The sequence below is a fragment of the Mesocricetus auratus genome, unplaced genomic scaffold (genome assembly GCF_017639785.1).
Source record: "Mesocricetus auratus isolate SY011 unplaced genomic scaffold, BCM_Maur_2.0 Super-Scaffold_100009, whole genome shotgun sequence".
NCBI lineage: Eukaryota > Metazoa > Chordata > Mammalia > Rodentia > Cricetidae > Mesocricetus > Mesocricetus auratus.
The window spans coordinates 15,838,826-15,864,711 of NW_024429193.1; the positions used below are offsets into that span (position 1 = coordinate 15,838,826).

Genomic DNA, 25,886 nt, shown 5'->3' on the forward strand with positions numbered 1-25,886 from the left:
TGCGCCGGCGGCCGCCAAGCGAGGCGGCTTTTGCGACGCGGTGACAGCCAAATGGTGCGACAGGAGGAGCTGCCGCCGCGGCCGCTGCGCCCCGCACCGAGAGCTGTGAGGCGGCTCCCGGCGTCGCCGTGAGGGAGCGGCTGAGGCCGGGGGTGGGGACAGAGTCCGGCGGGCGGCGGCGGCGGGCGGCGAGGGGAGCCGCGCCGAGGGCCCTCCGCTCCCCGCCGCTCTCCATGAGCCGCGCCTGCAGCCGGGCCGCGCCTCCATGACTCCCTAGCTGCCGCTCTCTCTCTCCGGAGGCTCCTCACCCCCCGCCCGGCTCCCGTCCCGCCTTCTCCCCCATCGGCCGCCTTCAGGTGCCGAGTCCCGAGCGGAGCGCCATGGCGTCCCACCCCGACCGGGGGGAGATCCTCCTCACCGAGCTGCAGGTAAGGGCCGCGGCGGCCCTGCGGGGGAGCGCCGGCCGGGGAAGGGGGGGGAACCCCGGGGAGGGCGGCCGCGGGGCTCGGGGACGCCGCGCCCCTGGCCCGCTAAGTGCGGAGCCTCGCGAGGTGTCCAGTCCGGAGCCGCTCCCCCGCGCCCGGGAACGCTCTCCCGCGCGCTATCGGAGGCCACCGGGCGGAGGGACCCCCTCGGTCCCCGCGGGCGGGGCCGTGCGCTCGCTCGGGTCCCCTCCCGGTGTCGCCGCCCCGCCCTCCCCGCCCCCCCCCCCAGCCCGCTCCCGAGCTCCTTTGAATGACTCCCGGGCTGTGGGCGGTTCCCTCCCCTTCCCCTCCGACTGCACAAAGAGCGCCCCCAGAACTTGAGCCCCCGGAGGAGGACTCGCTCCCGAGTGACGGCCCGGCTCCCCCGCGGCCCTCTCCAGGTGACCCGGTGCCGGGAGCGGAGCGTGAGGGCCGCGTCGTTTTCGTTACTTTTCACTTTAACCCAGTGAGGGATAGTTAGGTGGTCCCTCCGATGGCTCCCCCTGCTCACATCCGGAAGTTCAGATGCTGATGCTCCCCCCCCCCACCCCCAAGACTTTCATTTTCCCTCCCGTTTGGACCCAAGAGAAAAGAGCTCCAGAAGTTGTTTACAAACCACAGAACAGTTCATTAAGTGAAAACGTTAGGCAGCACATGTCCGCGGAAGACAGATAACAAAGTAGATCCCTAAAGTGTATATAGTTCGTGCCGAAGCACTATTGCTCTTTCCTATTTCTAGCTAAATATTTGACGATGCAAGCACGATTTATGTTTTCCGATCTCTGTGGTGTAGGAGACTGGAGTTTATTCGCTTTTTACTACTTGGGATTACTCAAGAGCTGTTTACATCTGGATTAAAATTTTGTCTCATTTAAACTGATATTGTTTTTTTGAAATATACTCATATTTGGGCTACTCAAAGATTAGGGGTGAGGACTGATACAGTTGCATTTCTTCTGGAAAAGTTGGACAGTTCATTTTTTTTTAAAACAGCTGAATCTAGAGTGTTGATTTTTCTGGACTGACAAAAATTACTCATTGCATGTACCTGTTAATTTTTTGTTGAAATGCATTTTTCTTAGATCTGAGTATAAACCTAGTCTACTGGTCAACCAGATATAAGGTAAAACGCATTGCTATGATAGCTGGCATGTTTTAAACAAAGTTAGAGACCTGAGCAGGGTACGCAGCACTGCTACACATGTGTAATCCTTTGGAAATGCAAAATGGAATTTCCTGCCATTTGAAAATGCCATTATATAACGTTTTAATTACAGTTAGCTCTTAGTAATCAGCTCTTCACAACGGGCATTTGCTAAATGAATAGATTCTGTTCTTAATTTGCATGCTTCTAAAAGTAAGATGTCCTGAAGTTTTTGGAAATAGCATATATTGCCTAACTTTGAAGCATGTAAAGCACACATTGATGACACTTTTCTATCAGTGGTGTTAGAGTTATAAAGTTTATGGCATCCTTGTATTTTGGGGGATTGGCATAAATGGCACTTATTTTAGCACTGTAACAGAAAACATTTTTATGTTATTAAATTATATTTAGGATCTTTTTGTTAGGTCAATTTTGGCAGTAACAAGCAAGTAAGTTAAAGAGTGAGGAACAACTTTAAATATGATCATTTACATAATGAAAACAAAATAAGGAACACCTGATGGAGTTACGCTTTATAATGATAAAGTATAATTCCCCCTGAAAAAATAATAGTTCTTAAGTGTTCTAATAATAACCTTTATGTTGTCAGTATATATCTATGACATTTTTATTGGTTTATTGTACTTTCAGTTCTAGTAAAAGTTATCGCATTTAAAGTTTATCATGCTTATTAAAATACTTATCTACATGCATATCATCAATTAAGATACACGACCATAAGATATACTTCATTTATTCAAATGTTTACTTCATTTGGTCATGAAACAAATGTAATTGGCCCAATATTTGTCAAAAGTTTACTTTGTCTTTTTTTAAGGTCTCTAAATTGAATTTATTTAGATTGAAAACTAGTTTAATGTGAATTTCTTAATGTTTATTTGCCAAACACACTTTAAGTATTTAAATATTAAGCTATACAACCAATTTTAAAATGTGTTTAATGACCAAACACTGTTACTACGCTATGTCTTGTCTTAGGAATACTGTTTTACACTAGACATTGATTATAACTTCAATGAAATAGTTATTTGTAATATCATCTAGTTTCTCTTTTAATCTTACTGCAGAATGTGAAATAGTTTGATAGAGTTGGAATTGACTTATTAATAATCTTTGCTTCTAGACAGGCAAAACTATAAATTTGAAACATGTTACTATTTTGTCTTCATACTTACTGTAGTGTTTCTGTGAGTAACGTTTTTAACTCTTGCTAGTAACATGGAGGCTTATTAAACGAGGACACATTAATAGTTTGCACACTTTGATGGCCAGAGATTTGAAGGTGTAAGGAAGAATATTTGTTACAGAAACAACAAAAACAGGCTGTTAAAAATTTAAACTCTGTTGGCAGTTTCTACCTTTATATCATGGTGAATATTTCTTCCATTTGAAACATAGCAGGAAACTTATTTTTGTGAGGCCAAAAACCCAACATTTTATTTCTAAGGAAACTGAGATAAAAGTATAAAGAATCTTTCAATACCTATTGCAGTAATTTTAGAGAATCCATAACCAAGTATTGAGTAGAACCAAATATTTAAACTAATTTTATTGATGTTGGTGATTTGTCTCCTTCATCAGCGTTGCTAGTGAAGTGTTTGTCTGGATGAAGGAAATTTGCTCAAATGAAAAGTTATAGTAGGTAGCCTTAAATTACAGGTGTAAATGTCAGTTGAATATCTACCAAAACTATTGAAGGATCTAAATATGACAAGATGAGTTTTACTTTCTAGAATAGCACAAATAGCATTTGTACTAGTAGAGAGTTTTATGAAAGTACAAATAGCATTTATTTTTTGCTACGTATCAGGCACTTCTTAGGTATTTTGTGTGCTTTATTTGATACTCACAAAACTCTAGTAGGGTTAGATATGGTACTAACATTTCATGAATTAGGAAACTATCCTCACGAGTATTAAGTTGTCTGGCATGGTTGATATAAAAGGGTGTGAGTGAGCCCTTGGAGAATTTCATGGCGGGTGAGGCACAAACATGCCATACAGACAAAACTTAAGTGAGAAGTTTTCTTGGGGGAAGGAAAAGGAAGGGAGAGAAAGAGAGAAGGAAAAAGAGGCAAAGACTTGCCTGCCTCTTCTGAAGAACAGTGAGAGAAAGATAGTGGGAGGAGGCGGAGCTTGTCTCTTAAAGGGACCTTGTGCATCTGCTTGCAGAGCCAGGGTACTGGGTGCCCCCCTCCAAGGGGCGGGGCCAAGGTGTGCCTGGATGCTATCAATGGTGGCACATGCCATTAATTCCAACACTCAGGAGGCAGAAGCAGAAGGAGTGCTGTGAGTTCGAGGCTAGCCAGGGCTAAATAGTAAGACCCTGCCTCAAAAACAAAACCAGCCACTAACCAACAAACAAGAATGTTAAGTAAATTTCCCATGGTTATGCTGTTAACTTTGAATTTGAACTCTGATCTGTGTGCTTTCAATTACATCACTAAATTGAGTTCTGTGGATTCATGAATGTTTCGTATTCCAGTGTTGTATGAAAATTTCTAAAAATAGGTCCAAATGTTGTTACTCAGTTAGGTTTGTTGTAAACTTTAAGACCCTGCTAGAGTCAGCAAAATGTGGTGTTCATATTTCATTTGGTGGTGTATGTAATTCAGCTGTGCTTTTTAATTTCAAGTAGGGTGCACTATTCCACAAAGAGTCACAATATAGACACGCTTCTCCAGGCTTTCTTCTCTTAACTACTTCTTCACTTTTCTTAACTGTTGCGATGAGAGGCATCAAAAGCTTGTGGAAAATCTCCCTAAGACTGATTTCTCAAGTGACTGTTCATATGTTACATTTTAAGTTTGTGGATAAGCTTGTGTTCTGTTCTGGCACTTAGAAGGTGCTCGGCATATTGATAAAAAGGCTTTATTTGTTGCCTATAGTAAGGACCATCCTGATCATTTTAAGAGACGTTCATTATAATTATTATCCTGTACAATTACAATTAACCCTTGTATCATTGGGATCTTCATCCATGGATTCAACCAAATGTCATTGTCCCCAAAGTGTTCTGATCTCTGAGTTTGAGGTCAGCCTGATCTACATAAAGTTCCAGGAAAGCCAAAGCTACGCAGGGAGAAAAGTGTGAGGAGGGTGGAGAGACGGCTCAGTGGTTAGGAGCACCATCTGCTCTTCCACAGGACCCAGGCTCATTCCTCACACCCACATGGCAGCTCACAGCTGTGTGTAACTCCAGCTCCACGGGATTCAACACCCTTAGACAGACATGTGGCAAAAACACCAGTGCACATAAAGTAAAATAAATAAATCGTTCAAAAAAACAATTGCATCTGTATTATGCATGTACAAATATTTTTGTGTCATTCCCCAAACAATATATATAACATTTACATTGTATGGAGAATGTGTGTAGATGATATTTACAAATACAATGATTCCTTGAAATAAATAGGGAATTTATCCCATGTCACCTCTGGATCTCAGAATTCTTGGATGCTTAAGTCTTGTATGTGAAATGGCATGGTATCTGCATATAAAGTGCACAATCTTCCCTTTTGCCTTCAATCACTTGTAGATTAATTATAATACCCAATTCATACATGCTAAAGTGCTGCATTGTAAAGATGGACCGCTACATAAGAATTATATAGTATTGATTGTAGAGTATATCCATGTAAAAGATTTGCAATGACTACTTTGCCTAATTAGTTAATGGTTTGCTGCTTGGGCACATAGGCATTTTAATTTATTGGAAAGTAATTATGACAGACTTTGGAATTTATATTTGGTTGTAGATTTGCCACCTAGTGCGTTAATGTGTAGTAAGTAGCATGTATTTTATATCTTACTCTTTTGTTTTCCCTTCCCTATAGTTACAAAAGGAAATGGTTAGTGTGCATATTTCAGAGCTTTCTTACAGTTCTGAATCATGATCTGTCATAGTAAGTACTAATGGACCACCACTTTCCCTCTTCCAAATACCAAGAACTCTTTGTTTTCCTCTGTCTTTTCACCCCCATCTTTGTCTCCTTATTAACCCATATGGTCATCACTATGAATAATCTGGTTAGTTTTTCCTCATGTGTAATTTTATGGAATGCACAATCTTAAAAGATGTGTCTTCTGCCTTAGTTTTTATATAATTGTGTTGAATGTAATCTTTTTAACTTGGTTTTCCATCTACTTTAGGTAAATTTACCCATATTATTGCATGCTGCTGTACTGTAAAGCATTGGATATGATTTAATTGAGTGGGTATCTCCCATTGTTTGATATCTGAATATTTAGCTTTTGTTGGTAATTTATTTGCTTCTCATAATTGTGAGTAAGATACCGTGGACAGTCTGTGTTTGTTTCCTATGTGTGTGTATGAAAGCTGCTTTGCAGAGTTGGTTAATGTTTTTAGCACCAAGAGCATAACATCCTATGGGGTTATATGAATTTGTAATCATGCCAACAAATGTGTAAGAGAATAAAGGTTTTGTTGCTGTTGTTATCCTTTTTAACACTTTGTAGTGTTGTTTTTAACTTTTACAAATCAAAAGGCCATAATGAGTGTCTCTTGATTTTGATGTATCATGATACAGAATATTTCTTTTTAAACATTTATTTTTATTATTTTGAATTATATATAGGTATGTTGTTTGATGTTAGTATTTGCATTTGAGTGCAGGTGCCCGCAGAGGTCAGAGAGAAGCATTTGGATTCCTGGACCTGGAGTTAGAGATGGTTGTGAGTCTGCTGACTTGGATGCTGGGAACCAAAGTTGTGTCCTCTGTAAGAGCAGCAAGTGCTCTTAACTACTGAGCCATCTCTCCAGCCACCCTGGAAGCTTCCTTTTTGTTTTTTGACCTTTTGATTTTTCTTCAGTTGAATTCCTTTTTTTCTCTCTTGTCCATTTTCCCTTTTTTGTTTGCTTTGATTTGTAAGAGTTCTGTGTATTCCTTATTCTATATTTTTGGTTGTGAGCCTAGCCTTTAACGGCTGAGCCATCTCTCCAGCCCATGTATTCCTTATTCTAAATCTCTGTAGATTGTGAATTTCTTCTTTCAGTTGCTAAATTGTTATTTTCAGTGTAGAAGGTTGTTTAGGAAGAACAGTTTTAAATGTTTTACCATTTTGGGAAATCAGAATCGTGATCTACAACCTTGCAGTTATTATTTGTTGCCGATTTGGCATAAAAATAATAAAAGTATAATTTATATCTATGGATATGTAAACTTTCCAAATGAAAAGCCCCAGGAGGTTGTATAAAATGTTATACCTCTCACACATGCAAGACACTTAAATGTTAACTTAGAATAAATGTGGAAACAAATACGAAAATTATTTTTTAACAACTTCTTTATTGACTCTTTGGGAGTTTCACATCATGCACCCCAATTCTGCACACTTCCAGATTCCCCATCTTCCCTCATCCCTGCCATGCCCCCCACATAAGGAAAGAAATCAAAGTGAGCAAGCAAGCAAACAAAAGCAAATAAAATAAAAAATCAAAACCCAAGACAATAACCACAGCAGAAAAATCTCTTTGCATCTTCTTCCCTGCTTCTCTAATACCACTTTATTTGTCCTGATGTCAAAGGAGGGTTCAGCGTGCCATACATATAGTATACCTCTTTGTCCCGTCAGTTTTACTGGCAAATGTCTATTGCAATGAGTCACTGGTCTAGTTCAAGGCCTCTGGTTTCTGGTACACCATCATCATTGGGTGCTCACCAGAACTCCTCTGGGATGTCTTGTGGCTGCCTTGAGTCTTAGAGATCTTTTGGGTATTGTCCCACAGGACTAGTCCCTTCACCAGCTCAAGCAGGTCCTAGTTAGGGTAGATGCTAGGGTGGATCAATATAAGGCCTGGATAATAGCCAAGCTGGTCAGCCTGGACCACTGGGGCCACCCACCTCGGTTGAGTGGGTAGAGTCACCTCCTCTACGTTTATACCCTCAGGGTCAGTTCACTTTGGCCTGTGGTGAGGGATGGGGGCCATCTCGCCAGTGTGCAGGGGACAACTCTCTTGCTCAGGTGTCCAGCGATAGGCAAGGCCAGCTTTTCCAGGGCCAGCAAAGGTCATGGTCAGCTCAGTGTGGCCCTCTGAATTCATCTTACATGGTTCCTAGGGCCTCCTGAGGTGACACAGGTCACAGACATGCAAAGAGACCCCCACAGATATGGCCCTCACCAGCAACTTGGGCCCAGTAGATATCCTGGTTTTGGGCAGATGGAGGAACAGGCCACTCAGATTAGAATGGTTGCGGCCCTAACCTTGGGCCTCTATGTGACCTTTGGTGGCAATGCAGGACCTGGACTTCAGCACCTATCCCAGCCATGGTAGAACTATGGACTCCAACATGGTCCTCAACAGTGCCTGGGTGTGGATGTTACCACTGCTCCAGGTAGTATGGCCCTGAGACGCCAACATGGCCCTTGATCTCTGGTGTCTGATGGCCTTTGATGATAACAGGTGCATTGACATCAACACAGACCCTGGCTACAGTAGGGCCATGGATCCTGATGTGGCCCTCGACTGCAGCTCTGGCTTGGATGTCACCATGACATTGATTAGCAGTGTAAGCCACTCAGATCTGGATACATCCTGGTCCTCGAACACCAACCTGGACTCAGGTGGCTGATCTGACCCTGGGCATCTTCATGGCACTTGGTGGCAACACAAGCCCCACATGCTAATCCAGACCCTTGCTGCTGTAGGCCACAGACTCAGACATGGCCCTCGGCAACAGCCTGGACTCAGATGACAACATGACCCCTGGTGGCAGCACAGTCCACCCATATCTGCATGGCGCCTGCTATGGCATGGCCTTCAGACTCCAACCAAATTGCAGTCTCGGGCCTAGATCCTGTGTCTCTGTATTTGCCCTAGTGACACCCTGGTCTACAGATTTCAACACAGACCCTGGCTGCATCTGGGCCATGGACCCAAACATGGCATTAGGCCACAGCACCGCCTGCTGGCATCCTAGCTCTGAGTGGTAGCCTGGCAACTCAGATCAGGATGACTCTGGTAGCAGTGTGACTCCTGGATACCAGGCTTCATGGGACATGGGCATCAACATAGACCACAAACCCAGGCATGGTCCTTGGCAGCAGAGCAGCCTATGCCTGGTTGTCACCATGGTCCTAGGTGGCAGCAAAGGCCGCTCTGATTGATATGACCCCAGGATCAGCATGGATTGTGGACCCAAACACAGATTAAGGAGGCCGTCCAGGCCACTGGAATCAGCACAACACTCAAGGAAAACAGGAGTCATGGACATCAACATAGATCATAGCTACTGTATGGACAGGGACCCCAATATGACTCTTGGCAGCAGCCTGGCCTAGACAACATCCCCAGGTGGCAAGCAGGCCTCCAACATCTGCTTACTCCTCACCATATTCACTTTTTTCCCTTTCTGCATCTTTCCCATAGTGCATGAACCATCCCGTTTCTCTATTGCAATTCACCATCGCATATTTCCTTATTGTAATAAGGCACACATGTCCAGTGCCACAAGGTGTCTTACGGACCCCTGGCTGTTTTCCCGCCAACCAGGGTCTGGGGGACCCAAGGTGTCTATTGACCTTGTGGACCCCGACCAGCTAGCCCCTATTTGAGCGGTTGAGCATCAGGTGGGGTGTCTGGAAATTATTTATATGAATAGTTGGTAAAGCTCATTTTTCCATTCCATCTCTTAAATTATGTAATACTATTATTTTTCATCATTAATATTTAATTCTTATATTTAGTAGACAGTATGTGAGTTAGTTATTCACGTATTTGCATAGCTTGTCAATTCCTGAAGTTGGTCAGATTTAATATTGAGTATTAAAAAGATGTTATTCATTTTCACAGTTTACTAATATTTGCAAACCTAGGATCCTAAGTGCAGTTTTTCTGATTGCTGTGGTAATTTTTGGTGATAAAAATTTTTTAATTTTTAATGTCCATGTTTTCTTGTATTATAATTGGCTTACACTGTTTTAAGGAATTGCTTCTTAAACTCACACACTTTAAGAAATTGCTTCTTAAACCCAATTCCTGGGGTTAAAAGACATGTACCTGTGTTTTCTTATAAGACATTAATTATTTTTGAGACAGTCTCCCTAGGTAGCCCAGAGTGGTCTTAAATTTACACTACTTCTGTCTTAGCTACCAAGCGCTGAGGTCCCAGGTTCGTGCCACCACCTTTGGCTTCTACTAAAATATGTGATGCTTTACTTTATTATTTCTTGTGTTTAAGTCATTTGATATGCTTTTTAAAATAGAGCTTTATGTTCGACGCAGAACCGAGGAAGGCCCAGATCTCCTAAGTACTACAACCACACATAGCTTCCCCTATTTCCATGCTCATCAGAGTGTGTTTATTGACATTGATTAACATGCATCAATACATCGTTTTCATCCAAAGCCCAGTCTACATTAGGTTCATGTTTGATAAAGTATATTCGATGGATTTGCTCAAATGTATGATAACATATTTACCGTTGTCTTAGGGTTTCTATTGCTGTAATGAAGCACCATGACCAAAAGCAACTTCAGGAAGACAGGATTTATTCTGCTTTTACTTCCACATCACAGTTCATATTAAAAGATGTCAGGGTAGGAATTCAAACAGGGTAGGAACCTGGAGGCAGGAGCTTGCACAGAGGGGATGGAGGAGTACGGAGTACTTCCTACTGGCTTGCCTTTCATGGTTTGCTCAGTATGCTTTCTTACAGCATCCAAGACCATTTGCTCAGGAGTGGCACCACCCACAATGGGCTTGGGCCCTCTCACATGGAACATTAATTAAGAAAATGCCCAAAGGCTTGCCTACACTTAATCTTTTGGAGGCATTTTCTCAGTTGAAGTTCCTCCCTCATAAAATTAGCCAGCACAACTATTATACTATCCTTCAGAGTAGTGGACTAAGAATCCTCTGTGACTCTTCATTTCTGTCTCTGCTCTGTTCCCTGAGAGCAGCTGATCTTTTTTTCATGGTTTTTGTAGCTTTTCTTTTCCAGAATGGCATGTAGTTGAAGTTATACTTTTTCATGTAGCATTCATGTTTTCACTTCTTTTACACAGTAATGGGCACTTATGTTTCCTCTATATCCATTCATGCTTTGATAAGATTTTTTTTTCTGAGGGAGGGTCTCTTGGATCACAGACTGGCTTTAGACTTGCTATATAGCCTAAGATGACCTTGAACTTCTGATCCTTTTGCCTCCATTTCCCAAGTGCTAGGATTATAGATGTGTGCTACTACACTACAGATTGTGTGGTGCTGGGGGTCAAACTCATAGGTACTAGGCATGTAGTCAACCAATGGAACTACATCTCTAGCCCAATACTGTCTTAACTCTTTCTTGAATTATAGTCTGTTGTTTTGGTTCATTTACTTACCAAAGAACATCTTGGTTGCTTCCAAGTTATAAAATAATAAACTACTAAGAATATCCTGTTGTGTGGGTACAGGTTTTTAATTTCCCTGGATAAATGCCAAGTAAAATGACTGTTAGATTGTTAGTTTTGTCACTACCAATCCATACTGCCAAATTGATTGCAGTGTGTGCTCACACACAAGGGACAACAGCTTCTCTTTCTTCACATCCTTTGCAGCATGGAATAGTGTCCTCAATTTTAGTGATTTTTGATTATTGAGTAAATGTCTGGGTTATCATTTCTAATGTTTAAAACTATAATGTATATAAAACACCCTTATAAATTTTATATAGAATACCTTTTCATCAGCTAATTTCATTCCTAAATTGGTTTCTTTGACCGAGCTCTTCTGGTTAGAATTAAGGCTGTATCATACTAGGTATGTAAGAATTATGCCTGAAGTTATTCTTAATTTGTAGCTGGCTTCTTCCTTGTAATATTAGTTTGTGTTTTGTCACTTTATTCCCTAAAATCTGTGTCAGTAAAGATCATTCTTTAACTTCTCTGTTGATTCCCATAATATTCACCAGTTATAGCTTAAGCTTTGTATTTTCTCCAAGTCCAACCTATTCCTGCTCCTTTGTAATCAAGAAATCACTCACCTTGTCATGGTATACCACAGTGAGAACCTACTTAACTTTCTTTCTCTTTAAACTTCAAGATTTTAGTCCTTCTCTCCCTGCCCTCCCCATCCCTACAATATTTTTGCTTTGCTGTGTCTATACTTTTCTGTTCTCTTCCATTCTCTGTAGTACCTATGTTTTATTCTTTGCCGTCTGAGGTTTTTTCCCCCTTGTTTATTGCCTGAAAGTATGTTCATGTCTCATGTTTTTACTAGAATTTTTAATACCATGATCTTTCAGATTTCTTTTATAATCACAGTTATTTAAAGAAATACCTTAGCTACCTTTATCTTTTTGCTGCTTTATCTAAATATGACTTCTGTGTCATTTGTTCCATTAAAATTATTCTCTTAAAGACATCAGTGGTCTTCTGTTTCTAATCCTTAGGGACACCTGATATTCCTTCAACTTCTTGGAACTTTCATGTTTATACTTTGAAGCCCCCCCACCTGTTTTTTTATATATGTACACATAAGCGCACTCGAGAGTTCATGGCTAACTGATGTGTGTGCACTACAGGATCTCACTTAATTCAAGGATAAGATGGAGCACCAAGAACCCATAGTGCTGAACAGAAAACTGAAGGGAACTTCCTGCCTCCTTTTCTCCTTCTTTGATTCTGTTGTCTCTTTAGCCTTATAGATCAAATGCCCAGAAGCCCATGGCTAACTGACCAACCTGTGTATTCTATGCCAAATCTTGTTGGCCTTATTCACCTTAATCCATTCAGCTGTGTTACTTGGGGAATGACATTGTATTCAGGATGGCAATTATTTTCTGAGAAGTGAGTATAGGATAGGTAAAAGCACATGTGTTTAAACTCGTTCAATAACTTTCTTTTAATTGTAGAATGAGATAGACCTTCCATTTTCTAGCACTGATTTTCTAGACCTTTCTTTCTGTCTGTCTTAAGGTAGGGTGAAGAGGATGGTCAGTGCAATATGGAAATGAATATATTTACCAGAGAAAGAACTTACACACAAGCTGGAAGATCAGAAGCGTGGCAGGCTTCCAAAAGAGAGAGAGCTTTTTTTGCTTTTCCTTTCCTTTTTTTCTCACCTGTGCCCATATTGTGGGCTCACCTCTACACTAGGGAATATTGAACTATAGGAAGATGTATGAGTCACATTTCTTTTTTTTGGAGTGTGGGAGGGTTTGAGACAGGGTTTCTTTGTGGCTTTGGAGGCTGTCCTGGAACTAGCTCTTATAGACGAGGCTGGTTTTGAACTCACAGATCCACCTGCCTCTGCCTCCTGAGTGCTGTGATTAAAGGCTTTCACCACCACTGCCCAGCTGTGTTTTTATGATGCTTCTAGTTTTCAGAATACTAATATTGTCTGTCTTCATGAACAGTATTTGGCAAATTGGACAATTCTCTAACTCTACGAAGAAAGTTATATTCATGAAGAATCAAAGTTTAGGTCTTCCCCCTCAATCTATCTTTGACATGATCTCATTATGTAGTCCAGGTTGTCCTCAAGGTCACATTCTTACCTCAATTTCCCAAGTACTGAAACTACAGGCATGTGCCACCATATTATGATGCATATAAATAAGTGCATTTAGTTAATTAATCATTTAGCATTTGTGGCCATTTGCAAAATAGACTGTCTCCAATTTTAACTCGTATCATTGAATATATCACTTAGTGAAATGGCTACATTTTGTGTCACTACCATTTTACTCACTGAATGTCTCTAGTACCTGGCATACTACTTATGCTCAATAAATGCCCAAGTTGATAAGTAATGTAAAATTGCTTTTAATCTTCTGATCAATCTGCTATTTCTAAATTTCTAAGATCTCTTCTCCTTGACTATGCTAGATATCTGGTCATATTTATTAGTAGCCATCTTAACCTCTTCAGTTGACTCTTATACTAAAGTATTTTGACTATTATGGAAGTATCTATGCAATTTTCCCCTCTACTGGTGAAATTTTTTAAAGATTGTTTCATTTTTTTTTTTACATTTAAAATTTTTATATTTAAATTAGAAACAAGTTTGTTTCACATGTCACTCCCAGCTCCCTCTCCCTCCCCTCCTTATCCCCCCCCAGCAGCCTCCCCAGGCCCCCACCCAATCCCCACTCCATACCCCAGGGAGGGTGAGGCCCTCCATTGGGGATCTCCAGAGTCTGTCATTTCGTTCAGGGCAGGGTCTAGGCCCTCCCCCCAAGTGTCCAGGTTGAGAGAGCATCCCTCATTGTGGGATGGGCATGTAAAGTCCATTTGTCTGCCAGGGATATATGCTGATATACTGCCCCAAGCCCATAGATTGCCTAGGTCTCCTCACATTCAGGGGTCTGGATCAATCCCATGCTAGCCTCATTAGTCTGGGGTTCAGGATCTCCCCCTTGTTCAGCTCAGCTGTTTCTCTGGTTTCAACAGCCCAGTCTTGACCCCTTTGCTCACCACTCCTCCCTCTCTGTCACTGGGTTCCAGGGGTTCAGTTCAGTGTTTAGCTGTGGGTGTCTGCCTCTGCTTCCGTCTGTCACTGGATGGAGGTTCTAGGATGGCATATAAGATAGTCGTCAAACTCATTATCATGGAAGGACATTTAAGGTATTCTCTTCACTATTGCTTAGTTTGCCATTTGATGTCATCTTTGTAGATCTCTGGAAATCTCACTAGTGCCAGATCTCCCTTCAAACCTAAAATGACTCCCTCTATTATGGTATCTCTCATCCTGCTCTCCTCTATTCTTCTCCCAACTCAACCTTCCTGCTCCCCCATGTCCTCCTACATTGTTTCATTTTGCTGGGCATAGTGGCACATTCTGTAAGTCTAACACTTGGGAGGTGTGGCAAGAGTGTTGAGATCTGAGGATCAGCCCAGGGTATATGATGAGACCTTATGTTACAGGCAGGTGTAAAATCTAAGTAATTGATCTTGCTTCATAGATCACTTTTATTCCCTTCTCTTTCTTCTTTTTTTCATGGTGTGGGTCGGGGGGAGGACTGTGAAGATAGCTATGTTAACGTATAGATACTTTCATGACAGCCTAACTTTAAAATCACAGCAAACTGAGCTTGTGTGCCTGCGTAATTGAAATCTTACACTTTGTGATGAATTTCTAGGATTGAGCATTCATTGAAGAATTTGAGTGCTTTATTTATTTGTGCATTGCAAATACTGAACTGTAGTACTGCTTGCAGACTCCATGGGTCTGCTTAAATAAATTCATATCTGCCTTTATCTTTGGGAAAGAGACTTTTCACATAGTTATCACTTTTAACTAACATTGTATATAGCTACAAAGTACAAAAGTCCTGCATATTTTGTACTAGATAAAAATATTTGTGACAATTACATAAATATTGCTAAATAATATGAACTCTGTAATTGAATATACTTGAGCTTTGATGTGCAAATTATACTAAATGCCCAGTTTGCTTCTTATGTAGCATAATTGAATTTCCATTTTGTTTCTACATAAACTCTATCTTTGTACTTCAACATCAAGAGAGTTCATTTTCCTATACATTTTTATTCTAGCTTGAGTTTCCACTGTGTTAAAACTTCATAGAAACTTACCATAAAATTCTCCCCCAGCATGTTAGCTCTCAACTTATAAACCATTGTTTTTCTTTTTTCATTACATCTTAACACTCAATGATCCTAGCATTTCAGAATTAAATACAGAATAATAAGGAAAAGGATGCTCTACTTTATTTTCTCTGTTTACATTAATTTTATCCTGGCAGATGCAATGTTTTTCTTAATGGTGCTATTCCTATGGCTTATCCTCAGTTTTCCCTTCTATGCTCTTTAAAACCTGATAACCATCCTTTTATTATGCCTTTCCCTTAAACTTGTCTTTGTAAGGAAGGAAAGTTACTGTATGTAATTCAGTTTTTGTTTTGGTGTTCCTGTTGCTCACTATGTGACTTGCTAAAAGCTAGTTCTGTTACCAGCATCTAAACTGCAGCAGCAGCAGCAACAACAAAAGAAGAAGCAGTAGGAACACCTCTGAAATTGAGCTTTGATTTTATTTCATCTAGCCTTGGACCTTCTGGAAAAAACAAAACACTGTTGTGTCCAGCTAGAGCCTAGAACATGATGTGTAGAGCTGTGTAGTATAGCCTGATGCTTCATTAGACTTCTGTAACTGTTTTTCTTTGAATATATCTGACATTTCTAGCACTTGATTTACTCTGGTGACTTTGGGTTTTTGTCACATATTCTGTCAGAAGTACTTACTAGGTCAAATTAGAAGCCCTGGTGAGCCACTGAGTCAGTGCTGAATGTGAAGGCCTAAGACATTACTGTGCACTGCTGAAGATTTTATAGGCACTGAATTTAAACATCATTAAATTAGTGAGCTATTTCTCTTTCTTCAATAATTGGCTTATTGGAACTTGATACTTTATAAACTTGAAGTTTTAAAACTTTTGTGTTCTGTAATAGCACTTGGGTTAAAAAAACAAATACTGAGACTGAGCCGGGCATTGGTAGCGCATGCCTTTAATCCCAGCACTCAGGAGGCAGAGGCCGGTGGATCTCTGTGAGTTCGAGGCCAGCCTGGTCTACAAAGCGAGTTCCAGGACAGCCTCCAAAGCTACACAGAGAAACCCTGTCTCGAAAAACCAAAAAAAAAAAAAAAAAAAAAAAAAACCCCAAAAAAACAAACAAATAAAACAAAACAAAAACTGGCCAGATGTGGTGGGCTTTTAATCCCGGTATCATGGAGGCAGAGGCAGTCAGACCTTGTAAGTTTGAGGCCAGCTTGGTCCACATAGGGAGTTCCAGGCTACCAGGGATGTAGTGTGAGACCCTTTCTCAGAAAACAAAACAACAGAAAACCCACTGTATATATTTGTACAAACACACATGCATTTATTCTATAGGGTTCTGTTTCAAACAATTTACTTTTTATCGTTTTTACTTCAGTAATGTTTTTGTTAACTAGGAATTAACATAGCCTAGGGCTACACAGGTCAAGATCATTAATATCACTGTTTTTTACCTCCACATCCTAATCTTGTCTTGTGTAATGTCCTGTGCTTAGTATCCTCTGACCTGGCTCATTTACAGTTGACATTTTATTTTTTATTGGTAGGAGTATACTCTAAAATAATAAATATTATGTAGAAAGTGGCTATTGTGTAGTCATTTATTATATGTAGTCATGATGATTTGATGTCGGCCAACTAATGCGTTGCCATTAAAATTTAAATTAGTGAAATTAAATAAACTACTCAATAGCCACATTTGGCCAGTGGCTCTTATATTGAATAATGTCAACTTTTGATTATCATACAACTTTGATTATCATATAAAATTCTATAGAATTTTTCTAGAAAATAATTGTTTTATTTCAATGTTGTGAATTTAGATGAGACCAAAAGTCCCTTGTAAATTATATTTCTGAAGTAATATATTAGTATGGCTTGACAATAAATCATTCCATTTAAACATGATTTCCTAAACCTAGTGGTGGTGGCACACACCTTTACTTCCAGCATTCAGTAGGCAAAGGCTGGTATATCTCTTGTGAGTTCAAGGCTAGTGTGGTTTGTGTTTCAGGGCAGTCTAGGTATACAAAGGGTTTCTCTACACAGAGGGAAGAAAAAGAATGCTTTCCTAGACTGAATCCTTGTGATTTTGCTTAAAATCTGACTGAGAAACGTCAGCGTTATAGTTGGTTAAGTATTATGTAAGTTTTTTTTTTTGTTGTTGTTGTTGCTCTGAAGACAAGGCTGGCTCCAAACTCAGAGAGCCACCTGCTTCTGCCTCCAGGTGCTGAGATTAAAGGCATGTGCCAGCACCTCCCGGCTGAGTATTATGTAAATTTTTATGTAATGCTTTCAAATAAGAAGTAAAATATAGGTATTGAGATTTAAGTTTATTAAGGTATAAACTGATGGATACTTGTGTTTTGAAATTTATAGAAAAGAAAGTATGAGTTTAGGAACTACATTCTTTGAGGAATTTCAGGGTTCATCTCAGGTATCGAAAACATCAGCTAATTAGTAACAATTTGTCTAGTGCTTTTTCCGAATTGCTGTCTTAAACAAGTTTTCTTAGAAATTTTGTATTTTGAATGTTTTCTCTGTCGATCAAAGTGAAGCAGTTTTGGCCACAGCCTCACGTCATTATGACAGAACTAGAATGGGGCATGTTTGTATCAGTTGGACTCGCTGAAATCATGGGTTTCTTCATTGCTTTTTACTAATACCAGTTTGTTGACTTGCATTGTACTTTTAAAAGATGCTGTTAGAGCTTTTTCGAATTTGCTGGCTGTATTTTTAAGAGTGTTTTAAAAGTTTTATTTCTTGAATATATTGTTGAAACACATAAACCAAAAGAATGAAATCCCTTATTTCTAAGAGTGGCTGCAGCCACTCTTTTTGTAGGCATTTGTGTTCATGTTATTCCCTTTCAAGACTTAAGCAAACAAAATATATTGGTAGGAACTACATTTACCATTGTAGTGATTAGTATTTATCAAATGAAATATTTGCTAGCCACAGAGACTCGCACCTGTAATTCCTGAATTTAGGAGTATGAGGAGGAAGGATTGCTTTGAGCTTCAGGCCTGCCAAGCCAATATCTCAAAGGAAATAGACAAAGCCAAATACTTTATACTCCTTACCTTTGCCGAGTATGCTATGTTAAAAACTATGATGTTTTGAAAGAAACACTGGACCTGGCCATTAACCATTGGAACTGCATTGTTAGCAATAATGCTTGTTGTGATTGATAACATTCAGTATGGTAGCCACTAGGAACACATGGTTAGCCTAACCCTAACCCTAACCCTAACCCTAACCCTAACCCTAACCCTAACCCTACACTCTTTTTAAGGACCTCTCTATAATTTTTAGAAATCTTGAGTAAGGCCGGGCATGGTGATACATGCCTTTATCCCAACATTCAGGTGGCAGAGGCAGACAGATCTCTGAGTTCAAGTTTAGCTTGGCCTACAAAACAAGTTGCAGGAATAAGGAAGTCTGGCTAATTATCCAGTGCTATTCTGTATAAAAATCAATTTATTAAAGATAAATATATTATTCAAATGTCTGTGGGAGAGCATTTATCTGATCATCTTATATAAAATAAAATGACAGTTACTTTCATGTATTACTATAAAAACTGAGGCATATAAAAGCTTCGTTACTTAAATCACTACTTTCTTATTAAATTTTAATTACCATTTACTCAACACCTTTTATGTATCATTCATATGTTGACTTTAATTTACAATAAAAGTAAAAGATATTTGTTAATTTTTGTTACTAAGTTTTATATGGACTGGAGAGATGCCTCAACTGTTAAAGGCTAGCTAGCATCACGAACAAAACTACAAAAATAATTATATAACACTCCTGTCCCCACTTTGCCTTGTTATTGGTCTACTGTGAAGATTAGATGAAATATAGCATTATTTTATGTAATTGTTCTTAATGAACTCCGTAAGTATTGTTACTTAGCTTCTTTTTTATTGCTATATTAAGATACCATGACCTTCTGGGTGTTGGTGGTACACTCCTTAATCTCAGCACTCTGGAGACAGAGGCAGGCGGATCTCTATGAGTTTAAGTTCCAGGACAGCGGGGGCTGTTACACAGAGAAACCCTGTCTCAAAAAGAAACAAAAATTAAAAATAAAAACAGACCAAAGCAACTGATGGTTCTGAGTTTATTGGGGGCTTATGGTTTCAGAGGGTGAGGCCATGACCATCACAGCAGGGAGCATGACTGCAGGCAGGCATGAGCTTACATCCTGACTCACAGGCGCTAGGCAGAGAGCTAACTGGCAGTTTCATGGGTTTCTGAAACAGCCCACTGCAAGTGACACACCTCCTTCAACAAGGCCTCCTGATCCTTTCCAAATAGTTCCACTAATTATCAACCAAGCATTCAAATGTATGAGCCTATGGGGCTATTCTCTTGGTGGCACACGCCTTTAATCCCAGCACTCAGGAGGCAGAGGCAGGCGGAGCTCTGTGAGTTCGAGGCCAGCCTGGTCTACAAAGTGAGTTCCAGGACAGCTTCCAAAGCCACAGAAAAACCCTGTCTCGAAAAACCAAAAACAAAAACAAAAAAACAAAAAAACCCACCACACTTGCCTAATCTTCCCCATCCATATAAAGCAGCTGAATAATTCTTTGTAAAGTCAGTAGTTAAGTTTTAATTGATGTTATACAGTTACTTTCATGTAATACTATAAAGTCTAAGGCTGTAAAAATTTTATAATTTGAATTACTGCTTTCTTATTAATAGTTATTTTAATTGTGACTTTTATGTATCATGCATATGTTGATTTTGACTCATAGTAAAGGTAAGAGATATTTGTTAATGATTTTTATAATGAGACAGAGGTGAAGGTATGTGTCCATACTGCATAGTAAGGTATCCCAAGAAGAATTTAGAAGTAGTTCCATGTCAGTCTAAGGCAATGTTTGTTGTTCTGTTATTTTATATTTTAAATGATAATGGAAGTTGTGTATTTTCTAGTAAATATTTCCCTCCTTCACAGTGTGATTTGAGATTTACCGTGTTTTATACTATGAGAGAGTTATAGAAAGCATGGAGTGTTAGTGTATAGGTCCATGAAATCTCACAAAAGTGTCAATTTAGCTTCAGTCGTTTTACAGGCAGCAACATGAGACTTGGAGAGGTTCAGTGATTTGTCCGCTGGGTTTATTTCCTTTTTACATAACAATACTTGACACAATCCAGTTGGATATTAGATATAATGTAAAAGGCGAGAATTATTTATTTGGCTACCTGTATTGGAGGTTCTAGTGTAAGATGTGCTGCCTCCATTATTTTGGGCCTCTTGTGGACATGCTAGATGGCAATTACAGTGAGCCTACAACAGAATAAACTACTAGCCTCATGTCTAGGAATCTACAAAGGAAGATGAAGGAAACTAGGCTCCCCAGTCCCTTGGAGGACATGCTCTCGGTGGCCTGAAGACCTGCTGGGCACACCTCCTGCCAATAGCATCACCTGAGTGACAAGGCCTTTGACACTCTGACATTCCCTTAGACCAAACACAGCACCCCTGCCAAGAACACGAGCTCTGGAATGTATGTGCTTTCACAACCTTGATTTTATGCTTTTAAAATTATTTTTATGTTAATTGGTGCTTTGCTAGAATGTATGTCTGTATGACAGTGCTAGATTCCCTGAAACTAGAGTTACAGACAGCTATGAGCTACCTTGTAGATTCTGGGAATTGAACCCAGGCACTCTGGAAGAACAGCCAGTGCTCTTAACTGCTGAGGCATTTCTCCAGCCCCAACACCTTGGTTTTTATTAATACAGACAAAATACAGGTTTACGATAAGTTTTTGAAGAATTGAGAAAGGCTGTCTTTTGTAAGTGGTTTATTGATAAATAATTGTTGGTAGGCAGCAAATTTCATGTGTTTATAATGAGATATTTTGACATACTTTCATGCTTGTGAAATTATCAACATAACAAAAATGTCCATTATCCTAAAAGATTTTTGTGTAAGCATTTGTAATCCTGTGTTCATGTCATTAGTTTTTTTTTTTCTCTCAGCTTTTGGCAACTTCTTTCTGTTTCCTGTCTGTATTTGTTCTTTGTATTTTCTGTGAGGAGTCAGTGTCATCTGTAGTTTGCTAGGGGCTCAAGCTTCATTCAAATACTGATTTTTAAGAATATATCATGCTCGAGCTGGGCATCAGTGGCTCACACCTTTCTAATCCCAGCACTTGGGAAGGCAGAAACAGGCGGATTTCTGTGAGTTCGAGACCAGCCTAGTCTACAAAATGAGTTTTAGAACAGCTTCCAAAGCAATACAAAGAAACCCTGTCTCGAAAAACCAAAAAAAAAAAAAAAAAAAAGGTCATGCTCTTGCTTATGTTAATAATTCAACTTGGTTGAGTAACATATTTTATGGATTGTGTCAGAATTTGTTTATTTCACTGGTGATAACATTATGATTATTGTTAGATTTGGGATATTAATGCAGCTTCCTTATGTGTACATTTTTTGATTTATTATATAATCAAAGTAACATTGCTTTCAGTATTTATCTAAAATAATAGGTTTATGTAATCCTCTTAGCAATATATTATCTCATAGTAAATCTTCATTTTGTGTAATGATTATATAAATTGGTTGTGGTGTCTTTCTGTTATGTGACATGATGATCATTTCTTTTGTGTGATTTGTATATATATGTATATATATTTATATTGTCTCTCTCTTTCACACACACACACACACACACACACACACACACACACTGAACTTGGCCTTGATGTCTGTACTTTTGAGCCATCTTCCTTATATTTCCATTCTCAGTTTGTTACACATCTAGATGGGACTGCAGGTTTTATGAAGATAAATACTGTCAAGTTAATGTCATAATTACTGCCAAATTTCTCAGTATACTATAGTTTCTTTTTTACAAGTTTATATTTTAAATTTTTCCAGTTATTTTGGTAAGGATATACTGTTAATTGTATCTCTGATTATTACAGAATATTGGTTTTTCATTTACTTATTGCCTATTCTGAATTACTTTTTATATGAGTTACCTGGTTATGTTTTCTTAACCAAAATATTATGGGAAAGCATTTTTAATCTCATTTCAAATTTCTTTATGTCAGAACACTAGAAAATGACAAATGTAATCTATGTAATTTATATTAAAATGGTAAATGTTCTGAGGTCTCTCGTTGTCTATCATTTGCTGTATTTCTATTTTGTGTTTGAAGGAAATCCACTTACTAAAAATTATTAGCATATTGGATACAATATTCTGCGTCCGTGTGTGTGTGTGTGTGTGTGTGTGTGTGTCTGTCTGTGTGTCTGTGTCCGTCCGTCCGTCTGTGTGCTTTTGTGTGTGCTGGAGATTGAACCCAGAGTTGTGTTCCTGATAGGTAAACAGTCTACCACTGATTTACAAATTGGCCCTGTTTTTTGATTCTCTCCCGCACATAATGTCTACTGATACTCTGTATAAGCACAATGGTAGCCTACCTGTTATCCTCTAATTTGGTGTGTGGTTGAACCTGCTAAACCTGTAATTCTTGTATTATATGAATAAGAGTAAGGAAACTAGTTGTGGGTATTAGCAGGTTCTCTATAGGTTTTTGTTGTTCAGCTCCACCTGCAATGGAATGTGTCACATTAGAAACTTTATTTTGTTTAATAATACAGTATTCTATAGCTCATGTATGACTTCCATATTGCTTATGGAAAAGTTGATGAGCTAGTGTGATTCTTTTTCTCTTTCTTGTTACTTCTAAGTATTCTAATTTTCTATAACCATTTCTCCATTTAATGAATACTTACAAACATCTTCTGGATTTGAAAACTATTATTTTAAGGCCTGTTCATCATATTTAATAATAATCAGTAAATTTTCTTTTCTCATGAAGATTAAATATGGCAGTGATGGTTCTTGAGGAATTAAATGATTAGGCAAGGATCGTGGGACTTGAAGGGAACCACGAGTCACCTGCTGAACTTAGAGTAGTGAAGGATGGGGGAAAGGAAACATGCAACCCAAATTGCCATGAAAGAAAAAACATTGATTTCTGGTTTCAAAGACCATGATATAAACTTTTTAACAAAGTGAGAATTGATAGTGGGAAAATACATTCTAAAAATGTCACTAAGAGTAAAAATTATATAGAGTGAAATATAAACATGTTGAGACTTAAATCTGTGATTTATTAGATGATGCATTTTTGTCCTTAAATGAACTTAAAAAAATTTAACCTTGGTCTTAAATTGAATAGTTAAAATTTTAGAAAATATTTTCTTAGTACATTATATTTTTGACTATAATAATGTACCAAGAATTCTTACAGAGAAAATAAAAAGTGATTAATATAGTATTGACCCATTGATTGACTATGAAGAGTGAAGGAATTGTTTTTTGTTTTTGATTTCTGGAAACAGGGTTTCTCTGTGTAACAGCCCTGGCTGTCATGGAAGTTGCTTTGTAGACCAGGCTGACTCGAACTCACAGAGATTCACCTGCCTCTGCCTTCCAAGTGCTGGGATTAAAGGTGTGCACCACCACCGCCCAGCATGAAGAGTGAAGGAAAGAAAATATAGAAATATAACAACTGATTACAGCTGTGCGTGGGTGGCGCACGCCTTTAATCCCAGCACTCGGGAGGCAGAGGCAGGTGGATCTCTGTGAGTTCGAGGTCAGCCTGGCCTACAGGGTGAGTTCCAGGACAGCTTCCAAAACAATACAGAGAAACCCTGTCTTGAAAAACCAAACCAAAACGAAACAAAAACAACAACAACAGAAACCAACTGATTACAAAGAATTGACACTGGATGATGGAGGATTTTGGCATCATTAACAGGAATGAGGAGATTTGGAAAAACTATTGAGGTGTTTATTTTGAGGCATACCGAGTTTAACATCCATAAAACAACTTGTGTAGTGAGGTGTGTGTAGGCAGCTAGAGATGAGAAACTGAATTAGGGTGGTGGAATGTACTCTAGGAAGTCATTGGGTAGTATTTCATCGTGCTATTAGTTATGTTAACCTGAGTGTATGAATATCAAATAATCAGGAACGGCTTGCCTCAAGATGAGTTCACGAAAGGAGGGTTCCTAGAAGTGGGCTGAGATTCTCAAATATTAGAGAGAAAACGTTTTCTAGGGCCCTTTCTCTTCTACACTTTGTGGTTATTATTTGTATTTGAGATAAGGTCTTTCTGTGTAGCCTTGATCCATCATGGGACTCACTATGTAAAGTAGGCTGGCCTTGAACTCGGAGATATCCATCTGTCTCTACTTCCCAACTGGTGGGATTAAAGGCATGTGCCACAGGCCCAGCCTTGGGCCATATTTTATATTAACTATATTAAGGAAGAAGTTCTATTTTATCACTTAGAATTCTGTGACATTTATACTTTTCACATTATCTTGTTCAAATTCTTAATAATTTGAAATTGATATAGCTGAACTTAGCGCTGTCTTTAGAAAAGAAACAATTGGAGTGTTTGAAAAACATCCTACAATAAACCAGTGACAGAACTATAACTAGAATTTACTTTTCTTATTCAGAATTCCCCTTGTCTTAGTCACTGTTCTGTTGCTGTGAAGAGACAGTGACCAGAGCAGCTCTTAAGGAAAACGTTAACTGGGGGCTGACTTACAGTTTCAGAGACTTCGTCTGTTAACATCATAAAGAGGGCAGGGAGACATTCATGGCCCTTGAGCAATAGCTCAGAAGTTACATCCTGATGTGCAAAGAGAGACTGAGCTTGGCATGGCTTTTGAAACCTCAAAGGCCACCCCTAGTGACACAACAAGATCATACCTCTTAATCCTTCTAATACTACCCAAGAGTTCTACTCCCTGGTGACTAAATAGTCTATATATGATTCTGTGGTGGTCATTCTTATTCAAACACTACACGTCTGCATTAAACAAACAAGGGGTCGCAGAGAATGACAGGCATTGGATCCTCAAACTGGAGTTACAGATGGTTGTGTGCCACCTTGTATGTGCTGGCAACCAAATTCTGAGTCCTCTGCAAAAGCAACAAGTTTTCTTAGCTACTCTCTAGCCAGAGTTTTCTTAACTACGGTCTTAGCCAGCACTCTAGCCCCCTCTGACTCTCTTCATCTACCTTTAGGAGAAATACGTTTTCAATTATGATTATGTAACCACTAATTAGTGTCAAAAATAAAGTAAACCATATTCTAAGTTATTCAGAATGTAATTATATATGTAATGTTAAATCATGGTTTATTATAATTAATGATGATGAATGTATCATAGAATAGAAAGTACTCTAAGTTAAGCATTATAAGTCAGAATCTACTCAAGACTGAATAGTTTCTGTGGACTATTTCTGGTATAGTTGCTATTTATAAAGCTTGTTTTTTGTCTCTTCCTTATTAATTTTTTAATTTGGTGTAAAAATTAGTAGTTTAGTAGCATCAAAAACTTTACATCCTTCTGGCCTGTCTCTTCTCTTTTGCATTTTCCTGAACAAAGAGCAGGGCCTTCTTGTTTTTTTTTTCATTTGTCTCTTTTATTTGTCTGTATCCATTTAATTTTTTTCTTCCTTTAGCTTTGGAGGGAGAAGTCTACAGGTAGAGTAAATGCAGAGATCTCACTAGAACTCCTTATTTGATCTATTTTCCTTCCTTCTCTTACAGTCTTAATGTGTCGTTTCACTGTGCTTATTAAATAGGAGAAAAGATAACTATTCCATCTTCTCAAGAACTAATGATATAACTCTGACTTACCTTTTAGTCCAAGCAGGGGTAGCTCTTCTGT

The 25,886-nt window shown here is 39.1% G+C and overlaps 1 protein-coding gene across 2 annotated transcripts in view; it reads left to right on the forward strand.

Moving 5' to 3' along the window:
- Positions 1 to 302: 302 nt before the first annotated feature.
- Positions 303 to 25,886, forward strand: part of Pkn2 (protein kinase N2) — a 98,071-nt gene continuing 72,487 nt past the window's right edge. For both annotated transcript variants that reach the window (XM_040751672.1, XM_040751673.1), the window contains exon 1: positions 303 to 428. In XM_040751672.1, the coding sequence (XP_040607606.1) occupies positions 381 to 428 (48 nt within the window). In that variant the 5' untranslated portion in view covers positions 303 to 380. The remainder of the gene's footprint in view (positions 429 to 25,886) is intronic.